Genomic DNA, 18,048 nt, shown 5'->3' with positions numbered 1-18,048 from the left:
GAACTTCCTAAGAGGGAGGCTGTTTGCAGAGAGGTGGTGTGCACTGGGGATAGTGGAGCTGGAGGTCATTCACAGGAAAACCATCAATGTTGGTTCCCAGTAAAATATACTCTTGTCCCTCAGCATGGGGTGTAGGGTATGAACAGGGCTCTTGGGTGGAGGGTCACAGGGTATCAGGATGGGCAAGGTGTTCTTTAAAGGAGTCCCCAAAGACTGAAAGATTGAATTCAACATTAAGTAAAGACAGCTGAGGATTTATAGCCAAGAAGTAGAATGAAGGAGTCAGTGGATGGAAAATTACCAACAGAAAACAGGGTAACGGGTGTTCTTGCTAAACCGACGTAATAAGAATCTTGCTATTCAGATCAGATATCAAGGGTAGGAAATGGGTGTTCGATCAGATATCAATGGGGGAGTTATTCTTATTAAACTGCCTTTTCGGGTTTCTTAATAAAACTGGGATAAGCAGGCTTGTCCTCCAAACAATATAGGTTCATTTCTCATTTGGTTGTTTTTGTTCATTATGGACCAGCTGAGAGGAAATCAAGGTGGCAGTGTAGGAGGGCATGGAGCTCACGTTCCCCCACTAACACATCAAAAATACATTTACTTTGGAACAATCCTCACTGAAAACTGGCAGAAGGACTCCTGTACAACCAAGGCTGTAAGAAACATATACACGTAATTGGGCAGGAAGGGAAGAAAAGCAATGTGGTCAGGAGATGTGGGACTCAGAGAGGAAGGGCGATCACTCGGGCAGTGAGCTCACTCCCCGGGGAGTGAGTGGCTTGAAGTACAGACTAGGTGTTCCAGTCCTCGTGTTTATGTTGTGGAGACAAGCCTCCTTGATGGGGTGGAGGACCACTGGGACAGATAGAAAGGCTGGAGGAGCCTGGACTTTGCTTGGGAGGAGTGAGCAAGCAAATGCCTGTCCCTGCGGCCAGGCAGAGAGAGGTCTGCATTAGCAGGTTTTTGCAGGTTTCTGGTGACCAGGATCTTAGCACACCCAAGTCAGAGTGGAGCAAATGCTCTGGCCTCACTAACTCCATGCCAGAGCATGGGACTGCGTGTGTGGCCACCAAGACCTGGGAAAAGAGTCGACTTTTGGAAGCAGAGGCAACCTGGTCCCAGTGCAGAGTCAGAGTGGGGCTTTGGTAGCCATTCTTGGCACTTACTTCCCAGGTATATCAGAAGCAGCCCAGTCTTCTGACGGTAGCTGGTTGGCCACAGCTCATCCACCCCACCATACATGCACAGAAACCACAGGGGCTCGCCTCCTCCCTATGGAGTGGTGCCACAACACAGCGGGAGTGAGGGAGAGTGGAGATACTGATCAGCTGTGAGAGAGCAAGAGGTCTTGTTTCCAGTGCAGGACAGAGAGAGGCCTCTAGCAGCTGTTGAGTTCACCTTGATCACCTCACCATGGTCCCCAGTCCAGTGCACCCTGTCCAAGCCAAGAAAATGCTCCAGCCCACTGCATGCCACAGTGCAGCACTGGATCTCGGGCAGCCACAACTGGGGAAAAGACCCTAGGTTGCATCTGAGCATAGCCACAGAGGCCTACACAGGCAGCATACCAAACCCCTGTATGCAGGAAAACTCCACTTGTTTCAGCACTCCCTTCCTGTGGCTAAAGTCCCAGTGTGGGGAGAGGGAAGAACACACACTTAATGGGAACAGAGCCAGCCCCAGCCCGACCCTCATGGCTTCTGTTCCTGCAACTTGGGATCAGGTCCCACACCCGGTGCTGGCTGTAGTCCCTCAATCTCCAGTCTCAGCCGTTACTGTGGTGATAGCTGCCATCACGCTCTGAGGAAAGACGTGACTTGCACCCACATCAAATCCAGCCCTCCCACCAAAAGCATTGGGTATACCCACTCTGCATAGTCATAGTCCCTCAGAAGGACATCCCTTCAAGACCCCAAAAGGAAACTGGATCACCTAAGTGTATAGAGGTAGAGAAAGTTAAATAAAATGAAAATTGCCAATGAAATACTCTCAATTGAGAGGAAGAGAAAACCCCTGAAAGAATAAACAATGAAACAGAAATAACTGTTACAATGTAAATAATTCAAAACATTGGTAATAAAAATATTAACTGAACTAGGAAAAATAATTGACCTAAACACTGGACATTTTAACAGAGAACTAGAAAACAAGAGGAGACCCAATGAAAAAGAAATACTTCAAGGGAGTTCTCTGGTGGCCTAGTGGTTAGTATTCTGGGCTTTCACTGCTGTGGCCCGGGATCAATCCCTGGTTGGGGAACTGAGATCCAACAAGCTGCGTGGAGCAGCCAAAAAAAAAAAAAAAAAAAAAAGTTCAATGGCTCAAATAAAAAGCACGCTAGCAGGAATGAACAGCAGAGGAAGAGATACAGAGAATGCATAAGTGGTCTGGAAGATAGAATAATGGAAATCACAGAATCAGGAAAGCAGACAGAAAAACCACTTTTTTAAAAAATGAAAGGAATGTACAAGATCTCTAGGATAACTTTGTGTTCCAATATTCAAATTATAGGGGTTCCAGGGCTTCCCTGGTGGCGCAGTGGTTGAGAATCTGCCTGCCAATGCAGGGGACACAGGTTCGAGCCCTGGTCTGGGAAGATCCCACATGCCACGGAGCAACTGGGCCCGTGAGCCACAATTACTGAGCCTGCGCGTCTGGAGCCTGTGCTCCACAACAAGAGAGGCCGCGATGGTGAGAGGCCCACGCACCGCGATGAAGAGTGGTCCCCACTTGCCGCAACTAGAGAAAGCCCTTGCACAGAAATGAAGACTCAACACAGTCATAAATAAATAAATAAATAAATAAAAGAACGTGAATTTCTAAAAAAAAAAAAAAAAAAAAATTATAGGGGTTCCAGAAGGAAAAGAGAGGGAGCATGGGAACAAAAATATTTTTCAAGATATTATAGCTGAAAACTTCCTTTACCTGAAGAGGGAAACTGGTATTCAGGTACAGGAAGTATTGATACACAGGATCCCAAACAAGATGAACCCAAACAGACCCACACCAAGACATATCATAAGAAAATGGCAAAAGTTGAAGATAGAGTTCTCAATGCATCAAGAGAAAAAGAAAGAGTCATAAACTAGGGAATCCCAATAATGCTATCAGCTGTTTTCTCTGCAGACACTTTTCAGGCCAGAAGGGAATGGCAGGATATATTCAAAGTGCTGAAAGGGAGAAAGCTGCAACCTAGGATACTCTACCCAGCAGGATTATCATTTAGAAAAGAAGGAGAGATAAAGAACTTCCCAGATCAGCAAAACCCAAAAGAATTCATCAGTACTAATCCTACCATAATAGAAATGTTGAAGAGTCTTCTCTAAATGGAAAATAAGTAATAATCTTCAGGAAAGGGAAAATCCCACTAGGGAAGGCAAATATATAGTAAAGAATGAAGATCGTTTAAATAAGCTGGTAAGATTTTTTAAAACGTAGAAGGAAGTAGAACTACACACAACAGGATAAGCACAAAGATGTAAAATACGACATCAAAAACACAACTACAGTAATTATTATTATTTTTTTGTGGGGGCCCTGTAACATGACTTGTGGGATCTCAGTTCCCTGAACAGGGATGGAACCCTGCCACGGCAATGAAAGCACTGAATCCTAACCACTAGGCGAGCAGGGATCTCTCCAGAAATCAACTACAATAAGAAAAATGGGAAAAGAACAAATATGTGGAGTCTAAATAACATGCTACTAAAAAACAAATGGGTCAGTGAAGAAATCAAATGGAAAAGCAGAAAATATCTTAAGACAAATGTAAACTGAAGCATAACACTCCAAAATTTATGGGATGAAGCAAAAGCAACTCTAGGAGGGAAGTCTATAGCAATGCAGGTCTCAAGGAACAAGAGACATCTCAAATAAATAGCCTAACCTCCTACCTATGAGAATTAGAAAAAGAAGAACGACAAAGGTTCCCTTCCCCCTTAAGAAGATTGGAGCCCCTAAACTACTATCTATGAGAATTAGAAAAAGAACAACAAATCTTCCCCGCTCCCTTAAGAAGATAGGAGCCCCTTTCCCGCCCTAGAGGTCATTTTCCAGTGCTTCCTTGGTGCAGCTTGTCTTTCTCCCGGCGATTCAGGTGCGGGGTGACCTTCCCTGAGACCTTGGCACTACATTACCCAGAAGAGTTTGCGCTAGGGCAGCGACGTTCATCCAATGAAAATCCAGGAAGGGGGCATTTCCGGGAGGGCGAACCTCCGGGAGAAGAACTTCCGGCGTCCTCGTGGCGCCCATTTTGATCGTGGAGCTAGTCGGAAGGTCGGAGTGTGCGGTGATGGGACCGAGGTGACGGGCTAAGAAGACGCAGGAGGAGGCTTTGTACACACTGCAAAGGGACGGCCTGACTGTTGGGGACACCGCCGCCTGCGGGGTGCATCGGTACAAAGTCCGACCGGATCCCTCGACTGTCGCCACTCCTCTCCGCCCAGGAGCTCCGATGGCGGCGGCTGCGCTGAGGGACCCGGCTCAGGTAAATGCTGCGGGCTCCGGGTTCTCCCCTGCCCGTTTCCCCACCCAAATACGAAACCCCTGAGTGAGAGGCGTCTGGTCCAGGACGGTGAGGCCTGCAGGGGTGGCGTCCCTCTTTCTGACCACCGTTGTAATGTGGTTTGAGTGAGGCTTGGAGATACAACTGAAGCGGGAATATTCGGGAGCCCGGAGTCCATCTTGTTTCTGCGAGGAACGCAGTTTGAGGCCAGGCTGCACTTGGAGTGGTAGATGAGTGGTTGTGTTTCTCTTCTTAGGGCCCTGGGAGCGGTGGAGAGTTTTGAGCAAAGGAAGGGCACAATCTGAGCTAGGCTTTTAAAAATTCTCCAAAGTGTTCAACGGAAAGCAGAATGTAGGGCAGTGATGAGGACATTGAGGCAGAGGGAAGTTGTGGGTTTTTTCAGGGTCACAACTGGTAAGTGGGAGCACTGAGGATGGAGGCACAGAGGAGAGGTTAGCAAGTCAGCCAGAGTTTACCTGGCTCTGGTACTGGGCACAGGTCCAGGGAAGGTGTGAGCCCCTGAAGCACTGCCTAGGTCACTTTCCTCCATTGCCTGCCTTTTCCCACAGATTCCATGGGCTGGAGAAGCACTTTGGGCAAGTGGAGGTTGTCCCAGTCCCTCACTTGTTCTCACGCCCCACGCACACATTCTGTGTATTTGAGGTGTCTTAGGGTTCTTCACCTGCCATTCTCCCAGCACTTTGGTTTGGGGACCCTGGACAACCCCATGCTTGGTTTCCTGAGTGCAGGCCAGCTTTTGTGGAGGGGGTTCTAGTTTCCCACCACTGATGGAAGGAGGTGTGGAAGGTTACTCCTGGAACCGGTACCAGTATGTGGCGTTGTTTTTTTAATGTTTTTTTTTTGGCCACACCACACGTCATGCGGGATCCTTAGTTCTCCCACCAGGGATTGAACCTGTGCCCCCTGAAGTGGAAACTCGTAGCCTTAACCACTGGACCACGAGGGAAGTCCCTGTGGCAGTGTTTTGAGGTGAGGCTGAGCTTGTTTAGGTAAGTGCAGGTCTCCTTTTTTCTGATGGAAATAAACAGGGAAGAACTGGAGTTAGACTTGAAATGACTACCTGTGTATTCTGGAGGCAATGGGAGGTTCAGATCAAAGGAGGGCGGTTCTCTTCCCCAGGTCTTGAGAGGCTCCATCTGGTTGGGCGGTAGGGGAAATGTGTGGGAAGATGGACTGTGGGTTTTCAGGAATGAGACTGTTCATGGTTATATTTGTCCCTGTTATACCAGGGCAGTGTGACCTTTGAGGATGTGGCCGTGTACTTCTCCTGCGAGGAATGGTGTCTTCTTGATGAGGTTCAGATACACCTGTACCTTGATGTCATGCTGGAGAACTTTGCCCTTGTCTGCATGCTGGGTAAGGCCCTCACACCCATCCCCATCCTCTGAGCTAGGCTCTGCCTTTCTCCTTTTCCCCAAGGTAGTTCTGTCCTTCTCAAATCTGGACCATGGGCACTGCTTTCTTCTTAAAGTTACGTGCTGCGGTTATGTGCTGTGGTTACAATGGCTAGGCAGAGTGCATCCCTACTCCTTAGTGCCATGAAACTTGTAGCCCCAAAGTCTTGCAGGTGACCATTCAGGTTCAGCAGTGTTGCAGTCCGCTTTAGAGATCCCTCCTTGCTTGCCCTCTCTTGGGCCAAGTGAGGGTACGGATCCATACTACCCAAAGGTTGCTCCATTCCTGCACCCGACATTATTTATTTATCTATCTATCTATCTATCTGTCTATCTATTTATTTATTTATGGCTACATTGGGTCTTCATTGAGAGTGGGCTTTCTCTAGTTGAGCCGAGTGGGAGCTACTGTTCTTTGTGGTGCATGGGCTTCTCATTGTAGTGGCTTCTCTTGTTGCAGAGCAGGTGTTCTAGGCGTGTGAGCTTCAGTAGTTGTGGCGTGCAGGCTCTATAGCGCAGGATCAGTAGTTGCAGTGCATGGGCTTAGTTGCTCCGCGGCATGTGGGATCTTCCCGGCTCAGGGATCGAACCCATGTCCCCTGCATTGGCAGGCAGGTTCTTAACCACTGCACCACAGGGAAGTCCTTAAAATATTAATTAAGGAACTACGGTATGATCCAGCAATTCCACCTCTGTGTGTTTATCCAAAGGGTGTGAGATCATCATATCAAAAAAATATCTGGGGACTTCCTTGGTGGCGCAGTGGTTAAGAATCCACCTGCCAATGCAGGGGATACAGGTTCGAGCCCTGGTCTGGTAAGATCCCACATGCTGCAGGGCAGCTAAGCCCGTGTGTCACAACTACTGAGCTTGCGCTCTAGAGCCCGTGAGCCACAACTACTGAAGCCCGCGTGCCACAACTACTGAAGCCCCTGTGCCTAGAGCCCGTGCTCCGCAACAAGAGAAGCCACCGCAATGAGAAACCCATGCACCACAACAAAGAGTAGCCCCAGCTCGCCACAACTAGAGAAAGCCTGTGTGCAGCAACGAAGACCCAAAGCAGCCAAAAATAAATAAATAAATATATTAAAAAAATATATATATATCTGTACCCCCTGTTTATTGCAGCGTTATTTACAATATCCAACACATGAAAAGAACCTAAGTGTCCATTGATGGATGAACAGGTAACAAATGTGCTGTATATGGAACACTATTCAATATTGTTCAACTATTAAAAAAGAAAGAAATTCTGCCATTTGTAATAACATGGATGGACCTTGAGAGCATTATGCTAAGTGAAATAAGTCTGACAGGGAAAGACAAATACAGTTGTTTGCCAGTTTCCAGAGAGGATTGATTCCAGGAGCCCCTGCATATACTGAAATCTGCAGATGATGAAGTTTCACAGTCAGCCCTGTGATTCTGAAGTTTCGCATTTGTGGATTCATTCAACTACAGATCATGTGGTGCTGTGTTTATTTAATTAAACATAACCATGTGTAAGTGGACCCATGCAGTTCTAACCCATGTTGTTCAAGAGTCAGTTGTACTCCATAATTACACATACATGTGGAATCTTTTCCTTTTGGCTGTGACGAGTCTTAGTTGCAGCACGCGGGATCTTCATCGAGGCATGCAGGATCTTTCGTTGGGACGCTCAGGCTCTTCGTTGCAGCACAAGCTTCTCTCTAGTTGTGGTGTGCAGGTTTTTCTCTTCTCTAGATGTGGTGCACAGGTTCCAGGGTTTGTGGGCTCTGTAGTTGTGGCACACAGAGTCTCTAGTTGAGGCGTGCGAGCTCAGTAGTTGTGGCGTGCGTGCTTAGTTTTCCCACAGAATGTCAGATTTTAGTTTCCCGACCAGGTAATCGAACCTGCATCCCCTGCATTGGAAGGCACATTCTTTACCACTGGACAACTGGAGAAGTCCCTGGAATCTTTAAAGAAAAAAAAAAAACCACACACACACACCCCCCCCAAACTCAGAGACAGCACAGAAATTAGCGGTTGCCAGAGTAGGGGATGGGCGAACAGGGTTAGATGAGATGCGTGAATGGTGTCAGAAGCTACAGACTTCTAGTTGTAACGTGAATAAGTCCCGGGGATGTAATGCAGAGCTTAGTGATTATAGTTAATTATACTGTATGGTGTATTTCAAATTTGCTAAGAGAGTAAATCCTAAAAGTTCTCATCAGAAGAAAAAAATTGTATTGTGGTGTTAACTAACCTTATTGTAATCATTGCACAATGTATACACATATCAAATTATGTTGTACAGCTTAAACAAATAAAATGTTCCACATCAGTTATATGTCAGTGAAACTTTTAAAATTCTACAATGCTCTTTCTTTCTCTGTGAAGCCCAAATTTCTGATCTGTATTATTTTCCATCTCTCTAAAGAACTTTTTTAAATGAATTCGCATGATTTTTGTGCATCTAAGAAAGTGTTTATTTCACCATCACTGTTGAAGAGTAATTTTATTGCATTCTGAATTCTAGGCTGACATTGGCCACCCCACCCCCACCCCCACCCCAAACTTTAAATGTTTCACTCCTTTCTCTTCTTGTTTGCATGATTTCTGAAAATTCAGATGTTATTCTTTTTGTTGCTTCCCCATGACTAAAGTGTTTATTCCTCTGGTTTCTTTTGGGATTTTTTTTTTTCTTCTGTATTTGAATGTGATATGCTTAGGTGTAGTTTTTTTTTTTTAATATATTTATTTATTTATGGCTGTGTTGGGTCTTCATTTCTGTGCGCGGGCTTTCTCTAGTTGCGGTGAGCGGGGGCTACTCTTCATCGCGGTGTGCGGGCTTCTCATTGTCGTGGCTTCTCTTGTTGCGGAGCACGGGCTCTAGGTTCACAGGCTTCAGTAGTTGTAGCACGTGGGGTCAGTAGTTGTGGCTTGCAGGCTCTAAAGTGCAGGCTCAGTAGTTGTGGCACACAGGCTTAGTTGCTCCACAGCATGTGGGATCTTCCTGGACCAGGGCTCGAACCTGTGTCCCCTGCATTGGAAGGTGGGTTCTTAACCAATGTGCCACCAGGGAAGCCCCAGCTTAGGTGTAGTTTTTTGGCATTAAACCTGCTTGATGTTCTCTGAGCTTCCTGAATCTGTGGGTTGGTGTCTGACAACTTGGTGGAAATTCTCCATCATTATTGCTTCAAATATTTTTTCTATTCCTTATTCTTTTTTTCCTTTTGATGTTTCTATATATGTATGTTAAAGCATTTGCAGGTATTATACAGTTTTTAGATATTCTTTTTTTTTTTTAGTCCTTTTTCTCTTTGTTTTTCAGTTTTAGAAGTTTCTACTACAAGAACCTCAAGCTGAGAGATTCTTTCCTGAGTTGTGTCCAGTCTTAATAAGCCCATCCTATTCATTCTTCATTCCTCTTCTGTTCTTTCTGATCTCTAGCATTTCCTTTTGGTTCTTTATTAGAATTTTCATCTCTGCTTGCATTGCCTTTCTTGTCTTATATGTTGTCTGCTTTATCCATTAGCAGGCATTAATTAGCATATTAATCATAATTGTTTTACATTACCAATTTGATCATTCCAACATCCCTGTGATATCCCTCCCACCCTCCCTCTTTTCTTTCTTCCTCCCCTCCCTTCCTATCCCCTCCCCTCCCCTCCCCTCCCTTCCCTTCCTGGCATGCAAGATCTTAGTTCCCTTACCAGGGATCGAACCAGTGCCCCTTACAGTGGAACTGTGGAGACTTAACCGCTGGATCCCTAGAGAAGTCCCTCCCTATGATACATGATTCTAGTTCTGAAGTTTCCTTTGCCTTTTCAAAATTTGTTTTTTTGCCTTTTAGTTGGCCCTGTAATTTTTTTCTTTGTAACTGGCATGATGTATTGCCTAAAAGGAACCATTGTAGATAGGCTTTTATTGATGTGTTGGTAAGATGTGGAGAGTGGAAGCATGCATGTTGCTGTTAGCATTCATATTATATTTAATTTTCAATCTTTTAATGAGCCTGTGTGTCTGGATCCTGAACTTCACAACTTCTTCTCAATTTAATTTTCCCTCCCTTAGTTGGGACAGGATGGGTATTGGGGGCTGTAGTTCAGTATTTCCTCTTTCCCAGGTAAGTTAGGCTCTGATAAAATGACAGTAGGTTAGGCTCTGGTTAAGTAGTTTCTACTGAGGGCAGGCTTTGTTAAGAACAGAATGTTCTGGCTATTTTGTTTTTCTAATCTTCATCATTTCCTTTTTCAGAAGGCTTTGTTTAGTTTGTTTGTTTTGTAGTTCCTCAAGTTGTAAAGGTAAGTTGTTGATTGATGATATTTCTTTGTTTATATGTAAGCATTTATAGATGTAAATTTTCTCCTTAGTACTGCTTTTGTGGCATCCTATAAGTTTTAGTATGTTATATTATTGTTTTCTTTAGTCTCTTAAGTATTTTCTAGTTTCCTGTGTGAGTTTTTTTTTCATGGACTTATTGGTTGTTTCAAAACATGTTGTTTAATTTCCAGAAATTTGTGGATATTTAAGTTTTCCATATGTGATTGATCTCTATCTTCATTCTGTTTCAGTTGGAGAGGACAGTTTGTATGATCTTAATCTAATTTAAACTATTGTTCCTGTCTATTGCTGAGAGCAGAGCATTGAAGTGTCCCCATACTATAGTAGAACTGTTTCTCTTTTCAGTTCTGTCAGGTTTTGCTTTATATCTTTTTATGGTCTATTATGAGGTGTGTAAATATGTATACTTATTTTTATTTTTTTATTTATTTATGTTTGGCTGCGTTGGGTCTTTTTTAAAAAAATTTATTTATTTTATGTATTTATTTTTGGCTGCATTGGGTCTTCGTTGCGGCACGTGGGCTTTTCATTGTGGTGGCTTCTCATTGCACAGCACAGGCTCTAGGCGTGTGGGCTTCAGTAGTTGTGGCACGTGGACTCATTAGTTGTGGCGCATGGGCTTAGTTGCTCCACGGCATGTGGAATCTTCCCAGACAAGGGATCAAACCTGTGTCCCCTACATTGGCAGGCAGATTCCCAACCACTGCACCACCAGGGAAGTCCCTAGATTTCTTTATTGTTTGATATGAATAATAGCCACCCCTGTGTTCTTTTGGTTACTATTTGCATGAAATATCTTTTTCTAACCTTTCATTTTCAATTTAATTGACTTTTGTCAACAGCATACAGTTGGATCATTTAAAAAAATCTGTCAGTCTGTCTTTTGCTTTGAGAGTTTAATCCATTCACATTTAGAGCAATTACTGACAAGAGGTATTTTTGTCATTTTGCTCTTTGTTTTCTGTATGCCTTAGAGCTTGTTGGTCCTTATTTTTTTGTTATTTTCTCCTTTTGTATTTAAATTTGTTTAGTGATATGTTTTAATTGTCTTTTCATTTCCTTTGTGTACATTATATGATTATTTGTAGTTACCATGGGGATTGCATTTTATATCCTAAACCTACCAACATACTAATTTTAATTTACACCAGCTTACCATCAATAACATTACAAAAACATCTCTCCTTCTGTAGTGCTCTATCCCCACCATTTTCTAGTATTGATTTTACAAAATTACATACTTGTATGCAGTGTGTTTAACCAGAGACTACGGTTTCTTTAAATGCATTATTCTGTGCAATCAGGTAGAAAAAGAAAAAGTGCTGTTATAAACTTACAATCGCAGTAGCTTTTATAATTTTCTATGGATTTACCTTTATCAGAGATCATTATTTTCAAATAACTTTGAATTACCATTTAGTGTTTTTTTCATTTCAACCTGAAAGACTCCATTTAGCATTTGCTGCAAGGCAAGGCTAGTGTTAAAGAACTTCTTTAGCTTTTGTTTACGTTGGAATATGTTAATTTTCCTTAGTTTTTGAAGGATGTTTCCCTGCTGCAGGGTTATTGGTTGACATATTGTTTTCCTTCAACAATTTAAATATATCAGCCCACTGCTTTCTGGCCAGATTTCTGATTAGAAATGTGCTGATAACCTTCTTGGGGATCCCTTGTCTGGAATGAGTCACTTCTCTTGCTGATTTCAAGATTCTTTGTCTCTGCATTTCAACAGTTTTATTATAATGTGCTGCAGTATGGCTCTCACAGTCTATTCTGCTTGGAGTTTACTTAGATTTTTGGATGTTCCTATTCATATCAATCCATAAGTGTGCTATGTTTTTCTGTTTCAAATCCCTCTAGTGTTTTTTTTTTTTCCACTTCAGCAATTGTACTTTTCAGTTCCCAAATTTCCTTTTTTACAATACTTATACTTTCTATCTCTTTATTGTTATTCCTACTTTGTTCAGGCAACACTTTTTTCTGTACACCTGTTTTTTTTTTTAGCAATTGTACTTTTCAGTTCCCAAATTTCCATTTTTACAATACTTATACTTTCTCTTTCTTTATTGTTATTCCCAATTTGTTCAGGCAACATTTTTTTTTCTGTACACCTGTTTTTTGTTTTTTGTTTTTTTTAGCTATTTGAACATCCTTTAGTCAGTTGTTTTTAAGTCTTTCTAGTTAGTTCACCATCTATTTTTTGTGTACCTGTTTATAAGTTATAGTTGCGGTTGATTTGTTATTTTCCTTTGCATCATACATTCCTGTTTCTTTGTATGTCTTGTGAGTTTTTGTCATTGAAAACTGAGCATTTGTATCTTATAATATGGTAACTCTGGAGATCCTGTATTCACTTTAACAAGGGTTTGCTGGTGGGGGCTTCTCTTTGTTGTTGAAGTTTTCAGGTGACTCTTTCCTGGATATCAACATGAGGTGTAAACTTAAGGGGTTTTCACTGTGCCTTTCTTGGGGGTGCACTATGACTTTTGATGGCTGATTTTGAATGTTAGTCTTTAAATATCTCACTCTTCAAAAGCGAAAAACCAGAAAAATGAAGAGTAGGAAAAGAGACACTGGCCCTTAAAATCAGGTGGGGAGACGGATTCATAACACCTTGTACTCCATCCACTGTTGTTCAGATTGGGAGTGGATTCCTAACACCTTTTACTCCATCCAGTGTTTTTCACGTAGGGAGATGGATTCCTAACCCATCCCCTGTTTTTCAGGTGGGGAGAAAAACACCTAACATTTTGTTTCCATTTTGTTTCCTAGCATTTTGTACTCCATCCACTGTACATCCTTCCCTCTGGCTCCACTGACGTTTCTGTTTGTAGTATTTAAATATCGTTCTTTTGTCTGTTATGTGCTTAGTTCCTCTGGGTTCGTATTGGCCACTCACCCATCCTGACATTCCATTAGGCCTTGTGTCATTTGTGTCCCATGTAGTTGTTCAACTGGGGATGGAGAGTCCTTGGGGCTTCACAGGATGGACATGACTCTGGTCTCAGCAAAAAGAGCTCACAGGTAGTCTGGCCAAGATGAATGGCAGCTGGGGGAGGGCTTGATATCAGGTCTGTGTTTTAAGTCATATCAGGAACATATCTTGTGTGACTGGTGTTTTAGCCCCAATTGCCACTGGCCCCAAACCACTTCTTTTGTCTTTTCTCCATTCTTGGTACTCTGCCAACTTGTCATTTCTACGACTACTCATTTTTATTCTGGCTGCAGCCTGGGATTTATTCCCTACCACCTCTCTAAGCCACTTCTCTCATGTAGTCTTTACATTGTTTTCTCTATAGTACTTTATGACATTGTGCAGGTATCGTTGAATGGCATCAGGCAGGTATACTTTAATTTTCCATGAATACCAGCTACTGTTTCAGTCGGATTTTCTGGTGCATGGGCATATACTTGTGCACAGTATCACAGATCAGCAGCAGATGTGGTCCTGGTGAAAGCCATTGACAGAGGAGTGAATTGTAGAACATGCCTTTCACCCTTGGGCCACATCCAGTCCTTGTGTCCTATGCTTGGTGAGGCCTCCTCAATTCTGTGACCTTAAGTCCCAATAATGCAGAACAGCTGCATCCTCAATTTGACCCCAACTCCATTTGCTGAACACAGTCCCATGGATTGGTTCTTTCATGTGTCAGACATACAGTTGTGATGGTGTCACCCCCATCCAACAACGTCAACATGAATTTCACCATCACGTCTTTGTTTTCAGGTTCTTGGCGTGGAGTCGATGAAGAGACACCTTCTGAAGAGAACATATGTGTGGAGGGAGTATCACAGATTAGGACCCCCAGGGCAGGTTCATCTCCTGAGAAGGCCCAGCCTTGTAAGATGTGCGTCCCAGTCTTGAGAGACATTTTGCACTTGGCTGAAGAGCAGGGAACAAATAGGGGCCAGAAAGCATACACATGTGGGGCATGTGGGAAACAGTTCTATTTCACTGCAAACCTTCAACAGCACCGGAAGCAGCACATTAGAGAGAAACCCTTCCGATGTGATGTGGGGAGACTTGCATTTTTGAAGAGCTTCACAGTCTACGCTTCAGGGAATCTCTCTGTGTACAGTGAAATTGGGAAGAAATTAGCAGCCAACATGGGACTTCAGCAACAGGCCAGTAATATCAGGAAGGAACGAAACAACAGTCACGAGTGTGAAGCTGTTTTTCACAGTGGAACAATTAATCGGAGCTGGGGAGAAGGCAAGAAAGCCTCCAGCCACACAGATATGTGTGAGAGAGTCGTCACTAGTGAAGGGTTCTGTGAGTGCAGCAAATGTGGGAAAGCCTGCACCCAAAGTTGTAATCTTATGCAGCACCAGAGAGTTCACACTGGAGGAAAGCCTTATGAGTGCAGCGAATGCGGAAAATCCTTTAGCCGAAGCCACCACCTCAGTGTGCATAGGAAGATCCACACTGGAGAAAAGCCTTATGCATGCAAGAAATGTGCTAAATCTTTTCTCCAGAGGTCCAGCTTCATTCAACATCAGAGAGTTCACACTGGAGAAAAGCATTATGAATGCAGTGAATGTGGAAAATCTTTTAGCAAAAAGTCCAATTTCCTTCAACATAAGAGAGTTCACACAGGAGAAAGGCCTTATGAGTGCAGTGAATGTGGGAAATCCTTTATCCATAGATGTCAACTTTTTATACACCAGAGAGTCCACACAGGAGAAAGGCCTTATGAGTGCAGTGAATGTGGGAAATCCTTTATTCATAGATGTCAACTTCTTATACACCAGAGAGTTCACACAGGAGAAAGGCCTTATGAGTGCAGTGAATGTGGGAAATCTTTTACAGTTAGGTCTGTCCTGCAAAATCATCAGAGAATTCATACTGGAGAAAGGCCTTATGAGTGCAGCCAATGTGAGAAATCCTTTATCCATAGATGTCAACTTCTTATACACCAGAGAGTTCACACAGGAGAAAGACCTTATGAGTGCAGTGAATGTGGGAAATCTTTTACAGCTAGGTCTGCCCTCCAAAATCATCAGAGAATTCATACTGGAGAGAGGCCTTATGAGTGCAGCCAGTGTCGGAAGTCCTTTATCCATAGATGTCAACTTCTTATACACCAGAGAGTTCACACAGGAGAAAGGCCTTATGAGTGCAGCCAATGTGGGAAATCTTTTACAGCTAGGTCTGGCCTCCAAAATCATCAGAGAATTCATACTGGAGAAAGACCTTATGAGTGCAGCCAATGTGGGAAATCCTTTATCCATAGATGTCAACTTCTTATACACCAGAGAGTTCACACAGGAGAAAGGCCTTATGAATGCAATGAATGCGGGAAATCGTTTACAGCTAGGTCTGCCCTCCAAAATCATCAGAGAGTTCACACAGGAGAAAGGCCTTATGAGTGCAATGAATGTGGAAAATCCTTTATTCATAGATGTCACCTTCTTATACACCAGAGAGTTCACACAGGAGAAAGGCCTTATGAGTGCAGTGAATGTGGGAAATCCTTTATTCATAGATGTCAACTTCTTATACACCAGAGAGTTCACACAGGAGAAAGGCCTTATGAGTGTAATCAATGTGGGAAATCTTTTACAGCTAGGTCTGGCCTCCAAAATCATCAGAGAATTCATACTGGAGAAAGGCCTTATGAGTGCAGCCAATGTGGGAAATCCTTTTTCCATAGATGTCAACTTCTTATACACCAGAGAGTTCACACAGGAGAAAGGCCTTATGTGTGCAGTGAATGTGGGAAATCTTTTATTCATAGATGTCAACTTCTTATACACCAGAGAATTCACACAGGAGAAAGGCCTTATGTGTGCAGTGAATGTGGGAAGTCCTTTATTCATAGATGTCAACTTCTTATACACCAGAGAGTTCACACAGGAGAAAGGCCTTATGAGTGCAGCCAATGTGGGAAATCGTTTACTGCTAGGTCTGGCCTCCGAAATCACCAGAGAGTTCATACTGGAGAAAGACCTTATGAGTGCCGTGAATGTGGGAAATTGTTTATTGTTATTTCTGGCCTTATTAAACATCAGAGAGTTCACACAGGAGAAAGGCCTTATGAGTGTAATGAATGTGGGAAATCTTTTACTGCGAGAGCTGGGCTCCGAAATCATCAGAGAATTCACACAGGAGAAAGGCCTTATGAGTGTAAGGAATGTGGGAAATCTTTTACTGCGAGATCTGGCCTCCAAAATCATCAGAGAGTTCACACAGGAGAAAGGCCTTATGAGTGTAAGGAATGTAGGAAATCTTTTACTTCTAGGTCTGGCCTCCGAAATCATCAGAGTGTTCATACTGGGGAAAGGCCTTATGAGTGCAGTGAATGTGGAAAATCTTTTAGCCAGAGACAAATCCTCAGTACCCATAGGAAAATCCATACTGGAGAAAGGCCTCATGAGTGCAAAGAATGTGGTAAATCTTTTATCCAAAAGTGCAGCTTAATTCATCATCAGAGAGTTCACCGTGGAGAAAATGCCCTATGAATGCAGCTGATAAGGACGCCACTGGGGTTCAGAGGAGTTTGACATGGTAACATAATGGGAGGAACAGGTGCAGTCATCATGCAACAGATGGACCATTTCTAGAGAAGAAACTCAGGGTGAGAGAAGGGGTGTCATCTGCTTGTGAACTCCTAGCAATGGACAGGGATTTAGGATACAGTGCTAGGTTGACTGGTTCAGGCCATGAGGAGTCTGGTCACAGCGCTCCTCTCTCACTCCCTACCCTGCTTTGGGGACTCAACACTTTGTCCATTCGGAAACCCTCTTGCCACCCTCACACAGACACAAAGAGTTCTGCTCAGGACACCCCCTCCCCGCATGTGACCGGACAGGACTGTCATTTCACTGGGAACAAATATTGATGGCTTTCCTATGAAGGATCCGACTTTTGTACCTGATAATGATTTGGTCCTGCTAACTCCATGCCACAGGTGTGCAGTAGATGTGGGGCAGCCAAAATCGAGGAACAGACTCAACCTTGGGATGTGGATGTGACCCAGTCCGAGGACAGAGAAAACTAATCAATGTAGGACACCACATTAACAGAAGGAAGGATGAAAAATTACATGATCATCTCAGTAGACAGAGAAGAAGCATTTGACAAAATTCAGCATCCATTCATGATGAAAACCCATCCAGGTGGGTATAGAGGGAACATATCTTAATAAAGGCCATTTATGACAAACCCACAGCAAACATCATACTGGTGGAAAGCTGAAAGGCTTTCCCCTAAATTCAGGAAGAAGAGAAGGATGCCCACTCCCACCACTTCTATTTCACATAGTATTGGAAGACCTAGCCCCAGCAATCAGACAAGCAAAAGCATCCAAATTCGAAGGTAAGAGGTAAAACAGTATTTTCAGATAACATGATACTTTATATAGAAAACCCTAGTGTCCACCTCAAAACTCTTAGAACTAATTAACGAATTCAGCAAAGCTATAGGATATAGTACAAATATACAGACATCTGTTGTATTTCTATACACTAATAATGAACTATCAGAAAGAAAAAAAAAATTGCTTCAGATCACATCAGAAAGAATAAAATACCTAGTAGCAAATTAACTGAGGGCTTGAAAGACATATTCAGAAAACTGTAAAACATTGATGAAGAAGATTGAAGATAAAGAAATGGAAAGATATCCTGTGCTCTTGCATTGGAAGAATTAAGATTGTTACAATGACAATACTATGCAAAGAAATCATGAAACGGAAAGAAGACATAATGGAGTTAGAAAAACTATCCGAAGTGATGCAAATGAAGAACACACGTCTATTGTCATATGTGTTCAGTGTCTCAAGAAATATAGCAGCAATCTTGTGAGTAAGG

The 18,048-nt window shown here is 43.1% G+C and overlaps 1 protein-coding gene across 1 annotated transcript; it reads left to right on the top strand.

Annotated features, from left to right (window-relative positions):
• Positions 1–4,253: 4,253 nt before the first annotated feature.
• LOC103008139 (zinc finger protein 211-like) lies at positions 4,254–17,729 on the top strand. Its single transcript, XM_028164797.2, has 3 exons — positions 4,254–4,495; positions 5,764–5,890; positions 13,964–17,729. Exons 1-3 carry the CDS (start codon positions 4,463–4,465, stop codon positions 16,696–16,698), a joined length of 2,895 nt encoding a protein of 964 aa, XP_028020598.2. The 5' UTR covers positions 4,254–4,462; the 3' UTR covers positions 16,699–17,729.
• Positions 17,730–18,048: the final 319 nt, after the last annotated feature.

The sequence above is a fragment of the Balaenoptera acutorostrata genome, chromosome 19 (genome assembly GCF_949987535.1).
Source record: "Balaenoptera acutorostrata chromosome 19, mBalAcu1.1, whole genome shotgun sequence".
NCBI lineage: Eukaryota > Metazoa > Chordata > Mammalia > Artiodactyla > Balaenopteridae > Balaenoptera > Balaenoptera acutorostrata.
This window is presented reverse-complemented; position numbering and strand designations above follow the sequence as displayed.